The 26403-nt window shown below is 42.1% G+C and overlaps 1 protein-coding gene across 1 annotated transcript in view; it reads left to right on the top strand.

Annotated features, from left to right (window-relative positions):
- The window catches only part of PKHD1 (PKHD1 ciliary IPT domain containing fibrocystin/polyductin), a 232400-nt gene that overhangs the window by 31775 nt on the left and 174222 nt on the right, over window positions 1-26403 (top strand). Inside the window, exons 27-34 of the mRNA XM_077781772.1 lie at window positions 369-499; window positions 1029-1164; window positions 4345-4540; window positions 6005-6072; window positions 8037-9656; window positions 9826-9969; window positions 17846-18029; window positions 23494-23644. Of these exons, the coding sequence (XP_077637898.1) occupies window positions 369-499; window positions 1029-1164; window positions 4345-4540; window positions 6005-6072; window positions 8037-9656; window positions 9826-9969; window positions 17846-18029; window positions 23494-23644 (2630 nt within the window). The remainder of the gene's footprint in view (window positions 1-368; window positions 500-1028; window positions 1165-4344; window positions 4541-6004; window positions 6073-8036; window positions 9657-9825; window positions 9970-17845; window positions 18030-23493; window positions 23645-26403) is intronic.

Genomic DNA, 26403 nt, shown 5'->3' with positions numbered 1-26403 from the left:
TGCTGCGTTAAGCTCATTTTCCATTCTTAGTGCTTCTTCCTTCCTTCCTTATTTCTTTCTTGGGCTGGGGATCTGTCTAAGGGGGAGATCACAGGCCAGGGCTTGCTGGTTTAAATAAGTATGTCATTAAAAAATAAACCGAGAAAAAAACCCCAGTCACCCTGTATTGTGGAGCAGAATTCAAATAATTCAAATTCAAATAAGGCAAGAAGGATCTCTGGTGCAAGAGAGGGAGTCAGGCACAGCAAGGTGGAACAGATCATCATCAGCTCAGCTGTGAAGCTTTTGTAGTCATCTATAAACAAATAATGATTTGTTTATTAAAACATCCTACACGTCGAATATCATGGAATAATTCTTTGTTTTAGGAGGACTTAGAGTGACTCTCAAGGGCACCAATCTGGAAGGGGTAAATGCAGTGTTGTTTGGATCCCAGCCTTGCCCAGTTTTGGAGGAGGGCAGAAATTCAACAAGAATTCAATGTAAAGTTCCTTCTCGGGTAAGAAACCACACTTTGGGGAGCAGCCAGAATCCAATGTGACTTCCTATGTATTCCTGGCCTGAGCTACACCAGGGAAGGGCATAGTGTAGCCCCTCAGCCAAATCTTGTCTGTGGGCAGTTTACTGTGGACTCTATACAGATTAGACCAGCTTAGTTAAAAATAGATGAATAGGAGATATAAGAAAACCAGTGAAAAAAGCAATCTCCTTAATTTAGTAAGAATGTTACAAATTAAAAACTGTATAGTTAGTCTGGAATTTTATTTACTAGTTTAATGTACTTGCATGGATATAGCAAATCCAAATCTGCATAGTTTGGTGTTGTTTTAAGGTTTCTAAATCCCCGTAGATGCTCTTTAAAGTCAACATAACTGTAAATATTTAAGTAGAGTCTGGTGTATGTGCAAGTTTCATCAGTGCCATGTGCCTGAGTTTTGTATGGGAGATGCAGGAACATAGGAAATAACTTTTTTTTTTTAAATTTGGTTCTCTCTTATCTCTGACATTTTCTTTCTCTCTCTTCCTAGGGGGCAGAGGATGCTGCTGTCCATGTGACACTGATTTTTGGGTACAAGTCAACAACAGTAACCAATTTGTTCCAGTATGATCCTTCCTTAAACCCTGAACTTGTATCCCTGAGCAGGAACAGAAGTGGCATAGCAGGTGAAAATGCAGATGTATATTGGGCATCTTCTGGAGAAGGGTTGCTAGTGCTGATGGTGCTGGGGCAGAGGGAATTTATAAATCTATAAAGTTGGATCTGACACTTTTTGTTTGTTTTCTTTAAAATTTTAGTTCCTGTATTTTCTGCTAGTCCTGGTCAGTTATGGTTGGTTTTTAATTGATTTTTCACTAGCATATATGAGGTAATGAGTTGCTTGCCCTATGGTATGGATGATGTCCACAGGATATGAGGTTCAGTATAGTCCTGCTTTTGTGTCAGGTTTCTCTAACTCTGCTCTGAAACGATCCCATCCATTCATGCAGTGACTGGAAACAATGGAATGGCATGAGGCTGTGTCAGGAATGTTTAGGCTGGGTATGAAGAAATGGTTTTCCACTCAGAGGGTGGTTGGGCACTAAACAATCTTCCCAGGGAATGGTCACAGCCCCAAGGCTGCCAGAGCTCAACTAATGTTTGCACAACTCTCTCAGGTACAGGGTGGGATTCTCAGGTCTGTCCTGTACAGGGTTGGGAGCTGAACTTTGATGATCCTTGTGGGCCCCTTCCAACTCAGAGTATTCAATGATTCTGTATTTCTTAGTAACACATTCATCCATGACAGGAGAAATGAGCTCTGGAGAGTGTCCTTCTCCAGGATCCCCAGGGGTTCGACCATAAAGAGCATCATGTGCATTTTAGGTTACTGAAAGCAGTGGATAGGCAACTTTTCTTTCTCTTAGTTCCCATTTCCAAGCCAAACTGTTCCTTCCTTTTTGACCTTGTGATGTTTTACTTTAGAATATGAACATAGACTTCACAGAATTAATGGGGACAAAATCCTAATTAGATCTTACAGAGTTTTTGCCATTCCTGTATTTTCAAAGTTTCTGTTTGGGGTTGTTTGGGTTTTTTGGTGTTTTTTCACCCCACATTTCCCTCAAGATTTTGGCTGTGTGTAGGGAATAGAAAGCATAAATAGTGAATGATGTCCACTTCCAAACAAGCCTCTTAGGAAAATTTAGCACATTTCTGCATGGCAAACCAACACCAGTTATGTGGTATCTGAGACAGTGGGGAAGGAGATGGGAGGAAGACAGAAATATTCCTGTTTTCTTACCTATCCCATTCCCATTCCTCCAAGAATATAATAATCTGACCTTTTTCTCTATTTTTGCAACCTCTCCAGTGAACACCTCAAAGCTACCCACAGCTCCCAAATTCGGTTGGACTTGTTGGGGACTTACAGGGTTAGGTGACTGCCTGTGCCAAAATTCCTTGTGCACTCCCAGCATTTCTGTTCATTTTTCCCCAAATGCCCTTGTCATTTTCTATTACTCCAGAATGCATAAATAAGAGAAAACGTCCTTTATCATCTGAATATTATTCAGATACCACAGCACCAAGGGGAGGTTTTTGTAGCCGCGGGCAGCTCAGGTGCAAAGAATTCCTTAATGTTACAGTGTCTCATGAGCTGTGGTGGGGCTGAGTTCAATCTCCTATTCAGAACCACCACGGCTTCGTCTTTTAATATAATTTTCCTTCTATATAATAAAAAGAATAAATAAATTACACTGATGCCTTCCAGGCATCTGGGATTAAGCTGACAATTGACCAAGAGTCCAAAGAGTTCATGTTATTAACATATTCAACTTCTCGGGCTTTCAAACTTTATTTGAGTCTTTGTGAATGCAGAATTGAAAAGTATCAGCTCCAAGACTTGCTTAGAGGAGCAGGTAGGTGAGGGAAGCTTTGTACAGGCTCTCCTGCTTCTTCCTCCTTCCTTCATCCTTTCAGGGGAGACAGGAGGATGAACTTCACCTCCTAAACACATCCCTGTGCTCAATGTTTAGATGTTTTGCATGGTCATTGAAGATAAATAGATGTTTCTGTGGTGGAATTTGCCACAGCTCTTTTGTGTGTCTTGCAATAGGATGAATCATGGCATAAAGTCTCTTTTCACTGACCACTGATAGAGCTATTGGGGAAAATGCCTTTATTTGGACTGATAGATACCACCTTATTTTTTAAACTATTTCAGAAGAATTTAAAGTTATGAAAATCCCTCATCTCTTGGCTTTGTCCTTTCCTGTTAGTGCAATGTGCACTAATAAAGGAAAGTATCCTTTATCATCTGAACACAGATTGACACAGAGCAGCTTAAATAGGAGAGGGAGTCATGATTGCTGAAAATAAGGTGCTTTGGAGCAGAGCTCGTTTTCCCTGGAATTATTTATTTTTGTAGTGAGTCATGTGGGGCTGTGTTTTGAGTTCATGTTGAAAACAGTGTGCATGGGCTGGGGGTGGACACGGATTTGGGAGGGGACACAGCCAGGACAGCTGATCCCGACAGACCCAAGGGATTATCCTAGACCAAGCTGCTCATGTTCAGTTTATAAAGCCAAGAAAGGAAGAGGGAGACAGAGCAATGGCATTTTGTCTTCCCAAGTCACCATTCCATGTGATGGAGCCCTGCTGGAATGGCTGAACACCTGCCTGCCCATGGGAAGCAGAGAATGAAGTCCTCATTTTGCTTTGCACACATAACTTTTGCTTTACCTATTAAACTATTTTTATCTCCACCCACAAATTTTCTCCCTTTTATGCTTCCAATTCTGTCCCCCACCCACTGCAGGGGAAGGAGAGAGCAGATGTGTGGGGCTGAAATGACATCTGGGGTTAAACCATGACAATCACATCTGACTTTAGGTACCCAAGGAAATTTTCATTTTACTGTGGAAGGCTCCTGTTATTATTACATGGGTCCATAATTCTGAAAAACAGGCTATAGACAGTTTATCAGGGATTAAAAAAAAAAAAAAATCCCAGAACCCCTCAGCTGCAGAGCTTAAAAAAACCCCTGTATTTGGTTTTTATCAGGTTCAGATATTTTTAGGGCAGACATTTATGGTAAGGGGGACATGAATCCTATCCTATCGTATTGAGTGTTGCTGAGAGTGGTCATAACCAAGTTCTGCTGATATCTCAAGACAGCCCTGATAGCTGGTGACCTTCTGCAGGAGAGATTGAGTTGGACACAGAAGCACTGCTGGGTTTGGGCTGATGGGCAGGGCTGGACTATTCTGGCATGATTGGACTACACTCTTCTTCAGGCCATGGTCATGTGTGCTAAAATAGCCATTCCCAGAAACACTGAAAAAATTCCCTTCCTTTCTCTGCAGGAGGTGAGGAGCTTCACATTGGAATATCCCAGTTTGCCAACTACCAGGGCTCAGATGTCAAGGTCCAAATTGGGGACTCATGGCCACAGATCCAGGCGCAGACAGAGTGTGGGGTTAATGTGACACTTCCAGCTCTGCCTGCAGGGTGGTACAATATTTCTGTCCTCATCAATGGCATTGCTCTCACTTCAAACAGGTCTGTATTTGGCTTAGAAGTTTCATTCTCCATCCTATTAGGTGTTTTAGGGTTAATCTGAAAAGGAAGGCTTGGGTTTTTCACAAATTCTGTACCTAAAGGTGAATGCTGAAGTGTGGTATGAAATTATGAATAATTATCAAGGCATTTATTTATCTGTGGAACCCGACTCAGCAAACTGATAATGCTAGTTAATTAACTTCCCTTGGATCAGTAGGAGGCAGGAGAGAAACATTTTAGGAAAAAACAGTTGATTTGATGAAAAATGCATATTCAGGCAATCAAAGGTATTCGCAGATTCAGGTCAAATGCAGATAAATCCTGCTGTAGGAAAACAGCAGAAGAAAAGAAACACTTTTCATCAGAAAAACAAAAGCTAGTTTGAACAATGCAAAAATGCTTTGTTTGGAGAATTTTTAAATGATGATATTTCCATTTCCTAAGGTGACACTTCAAGTTCATGCCTAGATAAATGTAATATAAATGAATTAAAATGTGGGGGAATGCTGACCTGAAATTGGGACATAGGAATGTATTCAAAAGCAACACAGTTTTGTTCCTCTGCCATGGCAGCTGCCAGGAGTGATCTTGAAATGAAAATACTGGGGAGAAATGAGGTGTTTTTATTGCTCAAAACCCAACTTAAGATGCTTGTAATGTTAATGAACCTCAGAAGGAGAAAAATTGTGGTTGGTGGGATGACACACAGGGATTCATCCCACTTGGTACTGGAGTCTGTTAACAGCACCATCACTTCATCTCCAGGGATAGATTGGAAGGAGATGGGTATTCCCAGGAGAGGACTCTGAGCTCTGGTGGGCTGGATTGCAGGATTGGGAAGATCCCTTCTCTAACTTGTCTTTTTAGGGAAGGGGATGTTTTTGAAAGCAGGGTGATGAAGAAAAATAGATGTAGATGGGACAGAACTAGAGCTGTAACTTTATCTGGGTGGGCTTCAGGAGCTCATGTCTGGGTTTCCTTTTGTTCAGTGTACTCCATTCTTTGGTGGGAGGGAGTGAGGAGAGAGGGCAGCTGTGATACCTTTTCAATGCATTTCTCTTGGGCATAGATACAGTGGGGTCTGCTTGCCAAAAAAATCCTTATTCTTGCTTCCTTTGATGGGCAATTCACTTGGACTAAATTTGGCCCACAAGTTGCCAATTGATAAGAGAGTGTTCGTGACAGATTTAGCTCAAATGTGTCCCTTCCCAGGGACAGTGGGGTTAGAATGAGTTGATCTTTAAGATCCCTTCCAACCCAAACCATTCTGTGATTCTAAACCACATGGAAAAATTTGGGGTGTTGGGTGGTCTTGTTATTGTGACATCAAACAAAGGGGATGTGCCAGATGAATGCTTGGCTTTCTGGGAGTTGTAAAAAAGAAAAGCACTGCAACAGGAAGGAAAAAATAAAAGAATAGCCCTAACTGCCCCAAATCCTTTCTGTGTTGGTTGTGTTTTGCAGGGTTGAGCCATTAATCCAGTACCTCTTCGAGATCTTCAGCATCGAGCCGTGTTGTGGCTCTGTTCTGGGTAAACAGCATGGGTACATCTGCAGTCACTTATGGAGGTTAAAGGGATCAAGGGCAGTTTTCCTGCAGGAATGGAAAGTGCATCCCATTTCACATCCGTTTAAATGAGGGGGTTTTGAATCTGTGACCCTTTATTATGCAGGCATCAACTGGCAGACAGCAGCGGTCTGGAAATGTGGGATTGTAGTGAGCATCCCTCCATCTGGTTGGCTGGCTCAGGGCTCCCTGTGCTTTGAATTTGATTTCCCCGAGTGTTTGCTCATGTATCCTTGCATGTTCCTGTTGGGAAAACAAAGCACACCCACACCTGGCTCATCTGTGCTGTTTCTTTCAGTCATTTTGCCCCCATCTTTCAAGGTTTTCCATGTGAAAGTTAGGTGGAAAGCAGAGTACAATTGTGGTTTGAAGCAAACAATAATTTGAAGTGATCCCAAAAGGGATGTTCATTTTTGTTATGTTGAAAGGACAAAATAAAAAAACCCCTTTTTCAATGTTAATTTTAATCAAAAGGGAAATATTTATTAATGCCGTTCTAAGCTTTTAGACATTGGAAATAATTTAAGTGTGTTTCTGAGCAGAACATCACTGAATTAAAAAGAAAAGTTTTACTTTAAATCTCAAAAAGCATATTTGGGGTGGTTGATTTATTTTGTCATTTGGCTGGTGGTGGAGGAGAGTTGAATCCCTGTAGTGAATTTTACATGAGGCCTTAGAAATGCTTTTATAGAAGACAGAGAAATTCTTGTGCTACAACCTCAGGTCCTCCACAGATTGCTCTCCCAGGCTCAAAACACATTTAAAGACACAAAAATTCAGAGGCTTTGTGGTATGTGATTAGTTCAATAGTTTGTGAAGTGCTCAAGCCTTGAAAGATGAGAGAGTGGATAGAGCTTGGAGAGCAAATCCTATCAGTTTTGAAGATTAAGCCATACTACAAAATATAAAGAAGTTTTACCCTTCTATCTATATTTCAGGGTAAATTGAAAATTAAATAAGAACTGATTAACCCTTTGGTTGTGGGTTTATGAATGGTTTAAGCTGAATTAAAACCTCTTTGCTGCAAAAAGCACCAGTCCCTTCCCCCTTAGCTGTAATCTTTTGTTGTCTCTAACACTTGTGTGTGTATCTGGGTTAAGGATTTGGGCTCACTTAAAAGAAACCTCATCATAAACCAACTTATTTTTTCAGCTAGATCATGGGAAAAGGAAGAGAATGGGCTTTACGGTTAAAGAGGTTGAAGCAGGGCAGGACACTGGGAGTACCAGTACTACAAACAAAAGGAACATGGACAGAGCCTTTGGGTGGGCTTTTCCCTGTGAGGGTGGTGCAGCCCTGGCACAGGAGGCCTGGAGAAGCTGTGGCTGCCCCATCCCTGGAAGTAATCAGGAGCAACTTGGATGGGTTTGGAGCAACCTGGGATAATGGGAGGTGTCCCTGCCCATGGCAGGGCTTTGGAAGGAGGTGGTCTTTAAGGCCCCTTACAACCCAAACCATTTGGTGATTCTATGAAATCTGACACTAAGTTTGAAAATATTCACAATTGCATTCTTCTTCCCTGTGGGCACTGGAAACAAACTACCTCCCCACTCACCTGTGGGGACAGTCCCATTCCATGAAGAATTCAGCCTCTGTTTACTCTCAGGGGTCTTTCACAGCAGCTTTTTCCATTTCTGTGATGGCTTTCTACAGTCATTTACTGCCACAAAGATCCCTGACTACTCGTTCCCTTAGCCTCTTGTCCACGTGGGATTATCCTGATGTATGGCTGCTATTGTTTCTAGCTGTCTTGTCCAAAAAAAAAAGGATTTTATTTCTTTCCTTCAGCCTGTCATGCTTATCAGCTTTATCATAAAAGATTTGTGTTGGAAGGGACCTTAAAGATAGTGCTTTGAGATGGTTCAGAGATAGTATTGAATTCCTCTTCTGCATTAAATACCCTTCTTCCTTATTTTGCTTTGCTCCTAGGTGGAACACTGCTCACAATCTCTGGGGTGGGCTTTAGCCAAAATCTTGCCCTGGTTTCTGTGTCAATGGACAATCAAACCTGTACAGTTACTCACCTGGAAGAAGAGACAGTTTGGTGCCTGACCCCACCAGCTGCTAATTTGTCTAATGAAGATTCACGTGACATCTCTGTCAGAGTAAATGTAGCCATCAGCAGTGGGTCATTTCAACAAGCTCTCTTTGCAAATAGGACCACCACCACCACCTTTAACTACCAAAGAGCTTTGACTCCCCTCGTTACTGCTGTTGAAACAGAAATCACAGATGGCAGCCTGCTCTTGAGCATTCAGGGAATAAACATCACTGGATCTGTGGCTAGACTTGGACACAGTGAGTGTCAGCTGGAGTTGCAATGGGGCAGCCAGTCTGCAACGTCTTATCAGTGCTCTTTGCCACTGAACAACCTGGAACCTGGGACTTTCCCCATCCAGGTCATCCAGAGGCAGCTGGGATATGCTCAAGTGACAGCAAGGCAGCAGTCCCTCACAATAACTCCACAGATAACCTCCATATTCCCATCACAAGGATCAATCTGTGGTGGGATGTTGCTCACTATAATTGGTATTGCTTTGAAATCCAGGAGGAATTTGACACAAGTCAGCCTGGAGAGTAATTACTCCTGTGAGATCCAGAAGTCTGACAATGACTCCATCAGCTGTGTTGTCCTTCCAGGGGCTCACCCTTTGCACCCTCACTGGCTGGCTGAGGCATCTCGGGCTCTCAGTGTCACTGTGGTTGTCAATGGGGTCCGCAGTGTGTGCCTTGGGGGCTGTACACTCCACCTTCAGGAGCACTGGACCCCTCTGGTACATCTGGTGACCTGGAAGACCAACGGGACATCCACCCACATGACAATCAAAGGACAGAGGCTGGCATGGCAGGGTGACAGCCCCGTGGTACATGTGGATAACAGCTCTGGCTGCAAGGTGACGTTTTGGAACGAGACCATCATCAAGTGCCAGACAGCCTGCCTGGACCCAGGGGAACACAACATTTCCATATCCAGCGGGAAAAGTGGCCGTGCTTGTTTCAGAGGGACATCCAACCTTCTCACCATCCTGCCTTGGGTGTACCAGTTTTACCCACGGGATTTCAGCACCAATGGGGGAGGCCTGCTCAGCTTAGCTGGGTTGGCTCTGAAGGGAAAGAGGATGACTTCAGTCCTCATAGACCATCACCCTTGCTTTGTTCTCAACATCACCTGTGTGTTCATCCAGTGCACGGTGCCTCCGGGGAAAGGCACGAGGGCTCTGAGTCTGAAAGTAGACGGGCAGTCCTATTACCTTGGAACAATAAGTTACAGTGAGGAATTTACCCCAGCTTTCCTTTCACTTGTTTCCACTGGTCTCCTTTTAACTTTGACAGTATCACAGGTCACAGAGGTGGACATTATCCAGGTGTTTACTGGAGATTTTCCTTGCAGCAACATCACCATCAGTCACTCCGTGTTGCAATGCACAGCTCCTCTGCTCCCTGTGGGCGAGTACCCTGTGCTGGGCCTGGATATTCCCAGGGGATGGGCTTCCTCCAGCCTGATGTTCATTTCTCATCTGACAGTCACAGCTGCACGTCACAACTGGGGTAAGTCATGGAGGGTTGCTGCAGCTCCTCCACAGGGTTTTGTGTGAGGCACTGCAGTGATGTGGGCTTTTTGTCATGAAAGCAAAAATTATGAATTAAGAAAAAAACCTTTTGTTGAGAGCTAGCTATCAGGCTCCGTCTTAAATCCCATTTTCTGTTCTTTTCTAAGGTGGCTTGAATGGAGGACAAGTTTACCTGCGTGGAACTGGATTTTCCCCAGGAAAGACTTGGGTCACAGTCTGTGGCACCAGCTGTGAACTCCTGGGCAACATGACAGTGACTGAGCTGAGCTGCCTTGCCCCACGCCTACAAGGTCAGTTAAAACTCAGAAACTGTCATTGTGATAAAAATATCCGCTAAACCTTTTACCCAAAATGGGGAGTCCTAGTGTATCTCATCCCAGGGGAACAAGGAGCAGCCCTGGAGAGAGAAAAGGAATTAACAGAGCACTGACAAAGTTTGGACTTGATGATCTTGTAGGTCTTTTCCAACTGTAATAATTCCATGAAGATATGAATTCTGTTTTTTGAACTCAGTCTGAGGACAGATGGTGTCAGGGTGAATTTTTGTGTCAGTGGCCATGGACATTGGACTAGATCCAGCATGTGCCTGTGGCCACACTTGCATGACATTGTTTCCTCACAGCAGTTTTTCCTTGGGAAACTCTCCATGTAAGACATGCATATGGACTGCAGGGTTGGGTACCCAAGCAACTCTTAGCCATCATAATCATCTTAATGAATTAAACTCTCTTAAAGGCCTTTTCTTCTGAGGAAACTGTCTCAAGTTGCATCAGGCAAGTTTCAGTTTAGATATTAGAAAACTTTTTTCACATAAAGTGTTTTCAAGCTTTGGAAGACGGTGGGCAAGGAAGCAGTGGAGTCATCATTCCTGAAAGTGTTAAAAAATATGTGTGGATGTGGCACTTGAGGACAGGGTTTAGTGGTGAACATAGTGTTGGAGAGATGATGGTGGGACATGATTATCTTAAAGATCTTTTCCAACCTTAACAATTCTTTGATTCTGTAGCCACACAGATTTTGTGTTTTGGTTACGTGGTAGGATGGCCTCGGTGGAGTAAAGGTGTAGAAGGAAAAGGTTGAATGACTGGAAGGGTGAACAAATGACAGACCATGGCCAGTTCATACCTTTGGGAAGCTGGAGATAAGGATTTGACTTCCTTGAGAGGAGGATGGGATCATCCATCATGACCAGAGCATCCTCCTTAACTGGAGAGAGACATGATGATCTCCACATCTCTCTTTGAGAGAAATAACCCTGCCTGAATTTTGGAACTAACTCTTCAAAACGAGCATTTTCTGGGACAAGATACATTCCCTCCTTTTCCTACGGAAGGCTCAGAATTAGGCTTCTCAGATCTGCAAAAGGCAGAATTTAAGGCTTTTAAGTCTCAGCTCTGAGCCATGTACCATTCCCCAAATTCTAAACATGGAAATTCACCTTGGTGTTTGACTCCTTGGTGGAGTCCCCATCCCTGGAGTTGTCCAAGGAATGACTGGATGTGGCTCTCAGTGCTCTGGTCTGGGTGACAAGATGAGGAGCAGTCAAAGCTTGGACTCTGCACTCTTGGAGACCTTTTCCAACCTAAATGGTGCTGTGATTCAGGGATTCCAAGATTCAGAAGGTTAATATTTCAGCCCCTTCAAAGCTGTGAAGTTGGAGAAGATCTGGAGATCTGCAGAAATATTTGCTGTTCTGAGGCTGTCCAGACATCCAGTATGCAGGTGACCAGAGATCCATGACCTCTTATTCTTTGTGGGTGTGAAAAAAAGGTGGCAAAGTTAGAGTGTCCATCAAGGTAAATTCATATGGGTTTGATCAAAGGTGTGTGGAATATCCATCCTCCAAAATAGAAGTTGGATAAATTATTTGCCAAGAAGCCACCCCACCATGAAATTTAACATTCTTTTGAGCAAGGGCTGGGACAAGAGGCATCCAGGTGCTCTCTTTCAGCCTCACTTACTCCCAAATTCTAAATTTATTCCTGTCCTTTTGAACGCTTCCTTTTATAGAATCCCAGAAATATTTTGGCTGAAGGAACCTTAAACGTCCTCTAGTTCCAGTGCCATGACAAATACTAAAAAGGATGGAAGGGAGAAAGAAAAACAGCTTTAGGACTCAACCACAAGCACTCAAAAAGAGACAACAAGAAGGCAGAAAGAGCTCAGTTTTCTTTGTTTTAAACAGGCCTAGGCACAGACCACAAAACAGATTGTAATTTTAAACAGAAAAAAACCACGGTGCTTGAGTGCTGGAAAATAATAAAGCACAAAACGGGGCACCCTGGTTATTGCAGGGAGAATAGCATACTAAAATGTAATCACATTGATCCAGGCTGTGTTCAGAACTCACTGGGTGGTTGGTGGCAGAGGGAGCCTGGGGAAAACAATCTTCCAGGCAGGACCCCGATGCTTGTTCCTGTCACTAGATGTCAGCAAGTGAATGCTGATCGCTGGCTGTGTGTCTGGAGAGGAAATGCAAAGGAAGCCTTGCCTCACCCTCTCTTCTCCTGCTCCGGGTTTTGCAGCCTTGCCAGCTTCACCAGCCGTGTTGCAAAATATTAGTTAATTGGATATTTACAAACAAACATATATGTTTTTATTTTCTTAAAAAAAAAATAAAAATCCTTTTGCAGGCTGCTCAAATCTGTGTTTGTCAGTCTCTTTGTACTCCCTAAAACAGCTGTATTCAGCTTGTGCACATCTACATCTGGCACGAGTGAATCTAATGCTTAATATTTAAGGATTTAAGGATTTTTTTTTTTTTTTTTTTTTTTTTTTTTTTTTTTTTTTAGTATTTAAGGTTTTAACCGTGCTCCTCAACACGTTTAGGGTGATTTAAGTGCAGTAACTCCAGTCTCACCTCATGGTTTTTGTGCTGTTAGCCTGGGGAATTTTGCCATTTGGTGCTGGCACACCCAGTGCTCAGACCTCTCTTGCACTGCCTTGTCCACATGGGAGAGGTGGCAAAGAGACTCCAGGGATTCAGGACTGTGAAGGAATGGGAAGGGGAGATCTTCGATGCCCCAGGGCCCCTCAGTGTTGTGTCCAGGTTGGATATTTGTCCGACCTTTCCCTTCTCTGCTCGCCGAACTGGCTGGTGTGAAGAGTTTAAGCTGCATTTCTTCTGCTCCTGAGGGCTGTGAAGCAGAACCCTCTCTCCTCTGGCACTGTGGGATGTCAGGTGGCAGTGGCTGCCCTGGCTCTAAGTGCTGGGTCATGTTGTGTCTGGCTTGCTTGAGATTAGAGATGTCCATGTGGGAATCCCCAACCGGTCCATGTGGCTCTCATGTGATCCAGTCCATAGGGCAAGGCTCTGCAGGTAGGAAATGTGACTTCTTTCCTTCTTTCCCTTTGAGCAGGAAGTTTTCTAAGAGATGAGGAATTGCCAGGCTCAGCAGGATCCATCCATAAGCCTTCCTCATGGGGCTTTCCTTAGGAACGGGTGTTGAGCGGGGTCGCAGCGAGGTTTTGGTTTGATCACTGGCAAGAGCTGGGCATGTTACTGAGATATCCTCAACCCAGAGCACAAGGAATGGGAATGCAGGACCAGACTCTTTTATGAAAACCGTTGTCTTTTGCAAGATGCAGAAAAATCAATTCAGAACAGAGCTAAAATTTGATTTTCAGCCTTAAAGCTTAAAAAAAATTAACAAAATCAAATAAAATTAACAAAACCTCACTGCCTTTAAGGAAAAACAAAACCAAAAGAAAAATACCCAAATTAACCCATGAGTCTTTAAAGGTAAAGATATAACCGGCTTGATCACCATGCCTGGAAGGGTTCAAAAGCCATGTAGATCTGGCACTTGGGGACATGATTTAGTGATGTGTTTGGCAGTGCTGGGAGAATGGTTTCACTCAATCTTAGACGTCTTTTCTAACCAAAATTATTCTATAATCCTGAAAGCTCTCCCCTTCTCTGGTTCTTGCTTTGTTTGTGCCATTGTATGAGTGAAAATGCAGTTGTAGATTCTGTTCAGCTCAGGTTAAATTTACAGAACATGTGGTTAATGTTTGTGGGACTGAGTTGTGCTCCTGTGAAAGATGAGAAAAACTGTCAGGAAGCTTGAGACAGGTGAGAAAATACTTGATTATTCCTGTAAGGTGCTATTAGGGTAAATACCGTATATAATTTTGCCAGTAAACCAATCCCTGAGATTTTATGTTTTACATTAAGGTGAAGGTAAGGAAGGCACCTTTAAAAGGAGGTGAACTGATAAGAGTAAAAATCAGAGTAAAAAAGCTGGCCTGATTTTCCTGGTTGCATCAGCATGCTTGGAATAACAGGTCTGACTTAAGGGTTTTGATGAGACAGATCTTTGTTGGAGGTTCTGGAGCTGCCATTAATCAGACTCTCCTGGTAAAAGTGCATGTTTAGGGAGGAGGATTTAGATTAGAGGCTAGGAATAAGACTGGTTTAAAAGGATGTGGCTTGGTGGAGCTCTTTGAATGGGGCAAGACTGGAGAGAGGAATGAGTTTTGGTTCTAACAAGGAGATGCACTGAGCCAGGACAATGGGGACTAGACAAGGAAATTTTGGGGATTTGTATGAGCAGATGCAGAAGATATGAAGAGGGTCTGTTGTGGTGTTGTGGCAACTGGGACCTCAGGTGAAACAAGGGCCACTGATGTTTATTGTGGAGATCAAACTGAAGGATCCAAATGGTTCCTTCTACCTTTCAAATCCAGAAATGAAGCTAAGAGGGGGAAATAAAGCATATTAATTACATGGTAGGAATGTTCTGACAGTAAGATCTATCAGGCAGTGGAATAAGTGCTTGAAAGCCGCCTCTTGGGACTTCTGAAACCTGTCTCTATGAAATGAATGTCTCACAGGGAGCAATTCTTCACAGGCAAAGGTTGGACTCAATGACCTTAACAGGTCTCTTTCTCCTCTCCCTTTTATTAACTTTTTTTTTTTTTTAAATTCTTTGTCTTCCCTGCTAAGCACATGTTGCTGCTCCACAGTCCATTTTGTGAGGGGTGGATAACCAGGGATGTGAGTTTTGGCACTGGGACTCCTTGGGCAGTTCTTCAATCAATCCCCAGCTGCCCTCAGAGCCTCCTGTAGGTTTGAGCCTCATCACAAGTCCTGCAGTGGTTATTAAACAGTGACCCAGAACAAAGCCCTTGTGCTGAGCATCCCAGATCCTGGATTAAGCTGGGATCCCTCAAAGCCAGGGCTGGGGGTAGTCAGTCCCTATGCCATTACCACCACACAGAGATTTGGCTGCCGTAGTGTCTGATCTCAAAAGAGAAGCTGTAATGAGCTGAGAGCATTCATCCCACAAATGGGATTGCAGGTTTGATCTTTATAGGGAGTATAAAGCCTAAAGCAGCTTCATTCTGGGGTTTGAGCACTAACCAATTAAGCAGGGAGAAGAATTGTGTCCTAGAATGGGCAGAATATCCTTTTAGGATGTGCCAAAAGTGTGTTGAAATATTTAGTTGATATTTTCTGTGACTGTAGTGGTAGGAGATAATGCCACCAACAATACCAAAGGCAATTTGTGTTTCATGGTCTGAAGAATGGGAAGGGAAAGGCCAAGACTTCCTCCTAAATGAATAAAGACATTAAAACCTCTGAGAGGAAAGAAACAGGAGGATCTTGGAGAGCCCCAAGGAAGGAATGGGATGGGACAAGAGCATCACCTCTAAAAGTGATATCTCCATCTGATGGACAGGAGATGTGAGGTGAGGCAGTGAGATTTTCCCCTCCTTCCACCTGAGAGAGAGAAAGCAATTCTAAATTTGATTCTGGGGTGTACAGATTAGGTAGGGTTTGCTTGGATTTTGCTTCATCTGATATCTTTGCAATCCTTTGTAGCCATATTCTAAAACTTAGGTTTTATAAATTAATACCTTTGCTAGCCTGGTTTGTGTTAAAAATCATTTCAGCCATTGATAAGATGGCTGAAATAATGCCTGTTCCTACAGGCATGATAATTTTGGGGTGATGGCATTGGAGCAGCACAGCAGAAATGCCCAATTTCCACATTTTGGAGTTGTTTAAGAAATGCCAGACTGTTCTTGTGCTGAACTCTCAGGGCTGTGCAGGAAACACCTTCCGGTGACCTGCATGAGCCAGGCAAGTTCTTTGACAGCAGCAAAATGTTGAGGAAAACAGCCCTGACATTCTGTGAGTAATGTCCAACATCCATCCCAAAATAGAGTTTGGGTGGTTTTCCACATAAGAAAACTCTGCCATGTTCTTTTCAAGACCACAAAAATACCAAAACCTTCCTGTAATGAATTGGTTCTACTCCAGGTTGTTGCAAATGCAAAATCTTTGCGGAATTTGGTCCTCTTGGATGCTATTTATTAGTCAAAACACAGATATTTAGTGCTGCTTAAGATGTCCTCAGAACATCAGGAAAGACAAAGGTTTTGTTGTCATAGAATACCTGAAGTAGCACTAGATAGAATTTTTGGACAATAAAAGCAAAATCTAGCTATCATTCTTTTAGGCTTCTCTGCCTATTACTTATCTTAGATGTAGGTTTTCAAGGCAGGGCTTGTGTTTGACTCTGGGTACCAAGCAAGAAAATTACCCTTGGATTTTGGGAAGGAAAGGCATTAAGCATATTGCAAAATTTGCGAGTATGTGGGTCTCTTTATTTTCTTATTCTAAATCCAGATAAGAAAAATAGAGAAGAATTGTAAACTCTCTCTCTAAAGTTCAGAGCAGATGAACGGATAGGTTTTAATATTTCAAAAATACCTGAAACATTAAAGAGTTATAAACTCTTCAGAAATACCCCATATGAAATAGTAAGCTTTAGCAAAATGTGCTAAATATTTTAATATGGGAAATAGAACACTTTCATATTTTTACAATTTTAAGCCCCATTTTTTTTAGGATCGCTTAGGAGACAAGACATTCATTGACTATGACACTTCCCCAGATAACAAGGTACCTTTTGAACAAATTGGAACTTAAAAAAGCAAATAGGAAAAAAACCCTTTCTTGATGAATTCCCATTGGTTGGATCCCTGATGTTTAAAGAATACTCTTGAATGCTACAGTGCAGTCTGTTATTTTGTCCACAGACCTTTTCAGCAGTTCATTACAACTGTTTGGTTAGTTCAGGATTAATTAATATTCTTCAAAAATCAGAGCTTTGAGAGAAGCAGATTTAATGTCTGTCATGGTTTAATGCTTAAAGGACTCCTGTCTAAAATTGTTAAACCCAAATATTTCAACTGAATCTGAACTTCAGTGACAGTTCATAATACTTTTTTTTTAGCATTTTTTGTCTGAATTTAGAATAAGAAAATATAATTTCTTCTGACAGAATCACACTGAATCACTTAGGTTGGAAAAAAACCTCCAAGATCATCGAGTCCAACCTGTGACTGATCCCCACCATGTCACCCAGACCAAAGCATTGAGTGCCATGTCCAGATGTTCCTTGGACACTTCCAGGGTTGGTGACTCCACCACCTCCCAGGGCATTGCATTCCAGTGCTGAACAAGCATTTCCATGAAAAAAAAAATATTCCAGATGTTCACACCACTTGCTCTTTAAATAAACCTCAAAATAGCTGCTCCCATTACAATTTTTACCTAATCCATGGAGGCAGACTTGGACCATATCTCAAGTCATACTCAGCTATAAAGCAAGGTGGGAGATCCCAGTTCCCGCCAGTTCCCCAGGAGCCCTCCAAGCTGTGTCAAAGTTTCATCAAAAACTCTTTCTGGGTTCCAAACTTGTCATATATATTAAGTTGCCACATCTCCTTGGTAAAAGTTTTGTGCCATATTCCTGAACTATAAACCATGTTCCAGCTCTCCCAGAAGAAATGTCCATGCTTGTATTTAATCCCTTATGTCATCTCCTTCTGGACAGAGAATTTTGATCCCAAAGACCATCCTGGTGCTCAGGGCACAAAGGAGGTTACATTTTGCTCACACAAAGCAAATGGGGCTGAAGGAGCTGCATGGAAATCTAATTATCCTTGAAAAGGATGCACCTAAAGAGAGGCTGGGTGCACATCAGGAGCCCAAGGATGATGGAATGGATTGGATTGGAAAGGACCTTAAAGTTAATTTAGTTCCATGGGCAGAGATTCCTCCTGCAATGACACCTCTCAGTAGCTAAAATACACTCAATGTCAGTGGTGCTTTGGCTGCTTTGGGTTATTTTTCCCTCTCCTGTCTTGCAGCCTCTCTGGCCACTCTCTGTGGTCTGACACATTCTTCTGCCAACTGCCAAGAGGACAGAGCCACCTTCATTGAATGTGACATCCAAGTCATGGTGGGCACCTCCCAGCAGAGAGGATCTGTGTCTTACTTCTACATCTGTGGGGACACCCTGCTCCAGGGGCATTTTGCTGGACTCCTTGCCAGGTTAGTGCTGCCTCTCCATCCACCCACAATTTACATCCCCCTCCATGGCTTTCCACCTTTTGCAGAGTTGTTCCAAATGATGGACTGAGGAACAAATTCTTAATTCTCACATTGATGCCAATAGAGCTGTTTAGCCTTGAGACCACTAGAGAGCTCCGCTGGGTTGTGGAATTCAATCCCTGTGCCTATCAAAGCATCTCCAGCCCCCCCCCCCCCCCCCCCGCTTCCCTCCTGCCTTTTTAAAGTGTTTGAGACATATCAGAAAATCCATCTCGTAAACAGCCTGCTTTGTTCCTTCTTAGGTTTTAATATTTATCTTCTGATCCAAAGCAACATCTGGTGGATGCCAATGGGAAAAAAGATTAGGCATTATGAAAAGCAGAAGTCTTCTTTTTTTCTGTTGTTTTTTTCTTTTTTTTTTCCTTCTTTCTTTTTTCTCTTTTTTTTTTTTCCTGCCCCCCCCCCCCCGCCCCGACTACCTTTGCCTTTCTCTAAGCACTCTAATGAGTAAAATGTCATTGAGTAAATTGAGCAGGGTGTACAAGAGTGCTTATGCTTTGCAAATCCAAGGCCAAGCTATCCCGGAGTATAACTTGGAACTGTTGTCTTTGATGGAGCAGTGAGGATTTATTCCTGCTGAGCATTTACTTCTAGGAGTAAGTGAGATGTCTGAACTAAGGAATAAACAGGTGAATAATTAAAGGATTTGGTTTGGAAGGGACCTCAAAGGTTATCTTGTTCCAGCCCCATGGGCAAAGACACTTTTCACCATTCCAGGTTGCTCCAAGCCCTGTCTAACCTGGCTTTGGACACTTCCAGGATCCAGGGGCAGCCACAGCTTCTCTGGGCAACCTGTGCCAGTGCCTCAACACCCCCACATGGAAGAATTTCTTCCTAATCTCTAATCCAAATCTCCCCTCCTCCAATATGGAGCCACTCCCCCTTGTCCTGTCACTCCATGCCCTTCTTAAAAGTTCCTTTCCAGGCTTCTTGTAACTCCCCTTTAGATACTGGAACAAGTCGAACAAAACTTTTTAGAAGTTATTTAGTAAAGAGAGAATTAGAACAGCATTGTAATGCATTGCTCATGATCCGCTGTACGTGGTGAACAAAATTCTGGCTGCTGCATCTTGCCATGGTTCAAGTATTTCAATGAAGTTGCAGAGATTTGATCCTCATCCTGACCTGGTCCTTGCATCATACCTGGTGTTGATTCACCAGAGGGAGCTCTGGATAACCTGAATTGGGAAAAAAAAAACCAAAACCCCCAACTGTCATTTACTGTATAAAAATATAAATATAGGAGTTTCCAACTAAAATTAATTTTTAAAAAGTTTACACAGCTGTGACACCTCTCTGTGGGTCTGTCACTTCTTTCTTACCAGTTTTTAAAATTGGATCTAGATTTTATCAGGCCTGGACTTTTAAAGAACATTCTTCCCAGTTTTGAGAAAATCAGTGGTAGGCAGAAAGAAATTATTTTCCTGCTGAGGAGACAGAGGGCAGAATTCTGCCCTAATCTTTACAACTGGATATGTGTCCAAAGCCACACTATGCATTGGTAATATCCTGTAAGGTCCCAGGAGATGGGGAGGACAGATCTTTTGAAGAACACAAAAGTAAGGAGACTTAGAAGGGGGGGAAAGAAAGTGAAATTTAAATAATATAATCAGTTCTACTGCTCCCAGAATGACTTGTTTCCCATCAAGAAACTCCAGGAGCATTGCCTTGTCTGGTTGAACTTTGCTTTGCTTTTCCTCACATCAGTGTAACCCCAATCCAGAAAACCAACAAACTTGAGAGGAGCAGAACAACCCAATATGTGTTTCTTTTTTGCTTGTTTTTGCCTGGATATCAAAATTGTGCTCTGTTCTTCACTGATAAAAAAATGCATCTTCAACGACATGATGATGATAATAATAATAATATCCTATAATGACTTTTTTTCTTTCTCCTTTTTTTGGTTTGGGCTTCCACTGTGCAGAAAGTCACAAAGTCATTTTACTGACTGTTTGCTTATTATTTTCACTGTGTTTTTTAGTCCAATTTAACTGTGAATGCCCCAGAGACAGAATTTATTATTCCTCCTGGGAATCCTATCAGGGAGGGATTTCTGAATCAAATCAATCAACTTTTTTTACCTACTATTTTTCTATTTTTCCTATTTTTTCAAAATCCTTCTTATTGTCTTAACTTTTCACCCTATTGTGCTTATGCTTATCTTTTAGTTGAAAATTAAGACTTGGGCTGATTTTTTTCTAGTGAGATTATCTCTAAATTAAAAGGAAGTTTATTCCTTGCTAAAGGAAAGTAGGGGCAAAGGTTGTTTTCAAAAAGGTTTCCTGATTTGAGAAATCTTAGAAGAAATAGAAGGAAAAAAACTGAGATGTTGAATCACACAAATTAACTTATTTCAGAACTTCTGAAAATTGTTTTCCACATTTCAGTTCAGAAAAATATTTAATTTTAAAGTATTAATGGAATTTGCAGGAAAGTCTTAGAAAATTTAAATGTTTCCACCAAAAAAGAACTATTTTGAGGATTCGAGATATAATACTTATTGCTTGCTTTAATTAATAATAGTAAATAATAATAATAAAAAATATGTATAAATTTTAGTTCTGTGCAAATGCTCAAGGTTAAGATATTTGTCCCAGGTTGGGGACAAAACTACTGAAGTAATTCCTGGTTTAAGTGCACATTGAATTTCTCCTGGTTTTCTTACTAATTTTATAGAATTACAGAATAGCTTGGGTTTGAAAGGACCTTAAATCTCATCTCATTCCACCCCCTGCCATGAGCAGGGACAGCTTCCACTATCCCAGATTGCTTCAAGCCACATCCAGCCTGGCCTTGGACACTTTCAGTGTTGGGGCAGCCACCTGAACAATGTTTTTCAGTGGTTTAAATAAATATTTTCTTTATGTAGTTTGAACCACAGCCCATCCTTTATCAGCTCATAATGGCAAAATCATTTTCCTTAAAAGAGTTGTAGGTTTTGCCATTAACAACACTTGTATCAAAGTACATTCCTGAATTCCATTTAACAATACACTCATTTTCTTGCATTTCCTTTAAACATTGCAATTTGTTAACAGTATTTTAGTATGTGCTTGCATGAGATCAGAAAGGAACTGATTCTTCTTACAAGCAAAGCATATTTACTTTTTGAAAAAAAAAAAAAAAACCAACAAAAAAAACCCCTGTGAAAACCACTCAAAGGTCCTTGTATTGACTTGGATGTCTGGGAAATTGTGTCCATGCCCTGTATCCAGCTGACCACCACCCCCTTCTGCCTTTAAAACGGTTGGTTATTTAAAAGATGCAATTTTTTCTTGGAGCTTTTAAAAGTACTTTGCAGTCTTGAAAGACAGCCCAGTCCACTGAATTATTGTACAGGACAAGATCAATTCTCAAAGTGTTGCTATCAAAAGCAAGAACAGTTCCCCAAGGCTGGCTTTTGATTATTGACACAGAAGAGGTAAAAGTTTATTTAAATATAAAAATAAAAAAAATTGTTGTTAAAAGGGTTCAGCAACTTGCAAAGGCTTTTTTTTTTTTTTTTTTAGTATTGTGTGATTTCTGATGTGGCTGATTCCTTTACCACTTTAACCAACAAACAGCTCCTCAATGCAGGTCAGAGCAGGGCTTTGTTTGCAGAGTGAGCTGCTGCATCCAGCAGGGAATTTTTAAATCGTCAGGGTCATCAAACCACTCTGATCATCACCCTCCCAATAAAGCTCTGACCCTTGGCTTTCCAATTGGGTCAATTCTGGGAGAGCTTTGGGCTAAGGAGGTGCTTCACCTCCTCTACTCCTCTCTCATGAGACCCCCCCTGGAACAGTGTCCAGCTTTGGGGTCCCCAGCACAGGAAGGGTTTGGAGATGTTGGAGCAAATCCAGAGGAAGCAGGATGAAGATCACAGGGATGGAGCAGCTCTGCTGTGAGGAAAGGCTGGGAAAACTTGGATTGCAACACCTTTCAATGCCATGAGATTTGGAGAGGGACTCTGGACAAGTGCCTGGAGCAAAAGGGGAATGGCTTCAAACTGATAGAAGGTAGATTTTGAAAATTATTAGGAAGGGATTGTTCCCTGTGAGGGTGGGGAGGTCCTGGCACAGGGTGCCCAGAGAAGTTGTGGCTGCCCCTGGATCCCTGGAAGTGTCCAAGGCCAACTTGGATGGGGCTTGGAGCAAGCTAGGCTAGTGGAAGGTGTCCCTGCCCATGGCAGGGGGATGGAACTGGATGAGCTTTAAAGTCCTTCCCATCCAAACCATTCTGGGGTTCTAATCCCAAAGACACTTTACCAAAATCCTGTCATATGGGATTTTCAGGAACCTGAAGGCCTCTTAATATCCTGATCCTGCCTATCTGATCCTCTGTTTTGTTGAGTAAATAACACTGAACTCTGTCCTTTCTTTGCTATTCAGAAAAGCTGTGAAATTTCTGGGCTGCGTTGCTGGTTGTTGTGCTGGTGTTGCTCTAACTCCTTTCTCCTCACCTTCCCACAACTTGCCTGTGTGAATCTGATGGTGGGGTGGGGAGGAGAGGAAGAAATAGCAATGGCCAAGAGTCACAGAATTAGTTTGGAAAAGACCTCTGGGATCATCAAGTCCAGCCATTAACCCAGCACCACACTTTGCTCACCACCAAACCATATGTTGAATCCTATAGCTCCCCACAATGAAACACTACCAAAATCAGCAATTGTCAGCAGCAGAACCAAGGAAAAAAAGTGTTTCTCTCCTGCCACGTTTTCTATTTCTTCTTCCCCCTGTGCAAGGGGAGGCTTTAGAGCAAATGTCTGCTGGTATAACTGGCACATATATCGAATCTGCTTAGTCTGGGCTGTTAAGTAAGTTTAATTAATTTACTAAGTTAATGTTCCAATGTTAGCAACAAAGCATCATTGCAATCAGCTGGGTAGCAGGAATTGGAACCCCTAAATGAGCTCATTTTTTCACAGTTGGAATTAGGGACCAGTTAGCCAGTTGTGTGGTTTTTCCAATTTCTCCCCTTGCCCTAGGGGAGTTGCAAGTTATTCATTCCCCATTGCTAAGTGTGAGTAAGATGGGGAGGGGGGAGACACAAACAAACCCTACTCCTTGTAGGAGTCCATCTTTGCTCCCAACACTGCTGATTCCTTCCCTGTTGTCTGCACTTATCTGCCTGCCTTGGTCCTAGAATGGCATTTGTTCCTGTTTGTGATGGTTTGGGGAAGGAGAAAAGCATCACTGAGAGATATTTACTGCATGTGTTTTCATCCTGAGTGTGTGCAGATAAAGGGGGGAAAAACAAATAAACAATAAAAGAATGGAAACAAAATTACCGAAATTTGCAAAGTTTGACAAATGGTGGCCAGGAGTTGCCACAAGCTAATGGCTTTCAATGATTAATAAGAGTAAAAATAATTGCATTTCATTAAGATTGATGACACCCCATTTAACCTCCCTTCTCGTTTCAGCCCTAAAGTGGAAAGAGATGAAGTTCTCATCTATAATAGCTCCTGTAACATTACCATGGAAACTGAGGCAGAGATGGAGTGTGAGGGAGCTAATCAGCCAATTACTGCCAAGATTACTGAGATATGGAAAAACTGGGGCCAGAACACTCAGGTATAATCAAATCTTTTTTACAGACTGATTCAAACAGCTTAAAATTAAATTTGTAATATTGTGTACATTTAAAGGGGGGCAAGAAAAAAAACAATTTAGGCTGAGCAGCAGCAATATATAATATTAAATGCTTTCCAACTTTGAATAGCAGTTCTAATGCAGCACAGCTGAATTAATGGTTAACTATGGCTAATCATGTCTTTTATGAGACATAAATGAGCTTTACCTTATTTTCTGAGCAATCTATGTATTTTTTAACACTCTCTCCCTGCTTTTTTTTTAAATATAAATTCAATTTTCTTCTAAAAGTGTTATTTTCTGTTAATCAGAAATCTTAGCCATGAGGTACAGTTTCAGCTCTCTGGCAAAGACTTAGCATTCAGTGCAGCCTTGGTTATATTTGATTTTTGCTGCTTTTCAGTAGCTGAAGGAAAATGGGACAGTCTCCCCAGTGCTATCTGTGGTATTGCAAGAAAATAAGACATATGCCAAGAGTTCATGACAAAAAAGCCATAATCCTGAACCAGCATAAAGTTTAAGAATTGATACATAAAAATGTCATTGCTAACCTGAAATATCCTGTTAGAGTTCTCACAGTTTTGCAGAGGGGGTGTTTAGCCACTTGTAAGAAGAAATTTAGAAGGGTTGGATATTTGTTGGACACCAGTTATCTGTTCTTCATTCTCCTTTCCTAAAGGAGCAGCTCCTGAGATGTGGAGGAGATCTCCTGAATACAGGAACGTCTGAGTGGGGATAGTTACACACCTGACTTAGGATAAAAATAAAACACTATTTCTAATCTATTAAACAAAACTTTCACACAGTCTTTTAGCACAATTTAGGAAAATGAAGTTAATTTGCTCAGGATCAATGTTAAAGGTACTACAGTAATTTTTAACTCTATCTGCAAAGAGATTTCCTGTATTTAAGGACTTTAAATTTACTTTGCCATCCCAAAAAGTAGCTGCATTATCCTGGTAGAATTATTTTGATGCATTTTTGCATCAAAATGTGTTGAATTCTGTACTTAGTTTCATATAGCTGATCTATTCTATATTTAGGAGTCTCTGAATACTTGCAAATCTACCTTACATGAATATTACTATTGCAGTGGAGTATCCTAAATTACAATTCTTTTTTCTGTTCCAAACCTGTCCTCAGTCTGTAAAGGAATGTCAGATGTAGAATTTACCTATTAAGGTACATTTGCTCATCAGTCTTGTTAGTTATGGAACCTAAAACATGCCCAGCTAAGGAGAAATACCAAAATTGCAGGAGTGAAGTGCCCAGACAAGTGTGAGATCAAATGGTAACTCCTCCTTACATTCCTGTTTTCCTTCCCAAATGGGATAAGGGCATCTCTAGAGACCCAGAGCCTGGGCTGCAGCACGGAGGGATCTTCCCCTCTGCTGTCTGTGATCTGGCAGCTCAGCTGTGGCACAGCTCCTGCAGGATGACAGGTTGTCCTGTGGCTCAGGTGGGAGCAGGAAGAGGAAGAGGCCGTGAGGTTTGTTCCTGCTGTGATTTTTCTGCTCAGAGTAGGGAAAACCAAGGAAGTCCTGAGTGTCCTGAATGAACAAATTCATTCAGAGCAGGATGAAAACAGCAGCACTTTAGATCTGGGATTTGCTGTTGCTTAATGAACCCAGTGGGCATTTGGAATCATTTTATCCCTCTTCCCAAAACTGGCTTGGGTGAGAAGAGGTGGATGGGTGGGGAGTTCAGATAAATGGCTTCAATTTTGGTCCCTTTCTGGCTGACAGCATCCCGGTAAGATTTATGACCTGGTGCAGCGCATGCATGCTTCACTGTGGAGGTTTAAATCATGTCATGTGAACTGGCCTTACCTTTCCAGTGGAAAAAATGGTCCCCAGGTCCAGCACTAAGCAGTGCAATGCATTAATAGCACCACGTGCCTTAGGATAATGGTGCTATTAGCAGGCAGCACAACTCTGTGTACAAGTAATGGGGCTGCATCTCTTTATAATAACATCTGGCACTTCTCTTGCATGCTCATGCAAGGATCTCAAAGCATTCCATAAAAAAGCAGCCTGATCTTGTTCTCAGCACAGATACATTGCTCAGTGGTTTGTTTTCTGCTTCCTCTGCTGCCAGCTGAAGGGTGCCCAGGCAGGCCAAGAACTCACCCAGCTGGGTGCTATGGGAGCATTGGTTCAGAGGTGATTTGGTGATGGTGGTGGAGCAGGATTAGCTCCAGGATGGCACTGGAAGTGAAAAGGTAAAAAGACTGACAGAGGCTTTTGGCATTGAATGAATGGGCACTGGCAAGAAGAGAGAACAGCCTTGGTTGAGAGCAGAAAATTACAAATAAATAAAATGTAAAATATTGGTTCTGGGAACTTGAGCCTGAGAGGTACAAATGGTGACATCACCAAACCTGCTAGAGTTCAAGCAACATTTGGACAACATTCTTAGGCACAGATTAGGGCTCCTAGAGTTGTTCTCTGCAGAGCCAGGAGCTGGCCTTGATGATCCTGATGTGTTTCTTGAAACTCAGGGTATTCTACAATATGCTCACTATTCTGTGACACAGCTTTTAGGATATTTTTTAATCAGTTTTATTATTTAAACAACTGCATTTTCTGGTAGGTGCTGCAAAATCCATCACTCAATTTTTGTCCTTTCAACTCTGATCTCTGAGCTGTTGCTTGCATGAATCATAGAATCCTGAATGTTGGAAAAGACCTCCAGGAACATCAGGTGCATGGTTACAATCAGGGATGGGCTCAGATCTGAAT

Source organism: Lonchura striata, chromosome 3, assembly GCF_046129695.1.
Source record: "Lonchura striata isolate bLonStr1 chromosome 3, bLonStr1.mat, whole genome shotgun sequence".
NCBI lineage: Eukaryota > Metazoa > Chordata > Aves > Passeriformes > Estrildidae > Lonchura > Lonchura striata.
Note: the sequence above shows the minus strand (reverse complement) of the source record. Positions and strands in the feature narration are given on the sequence as shown.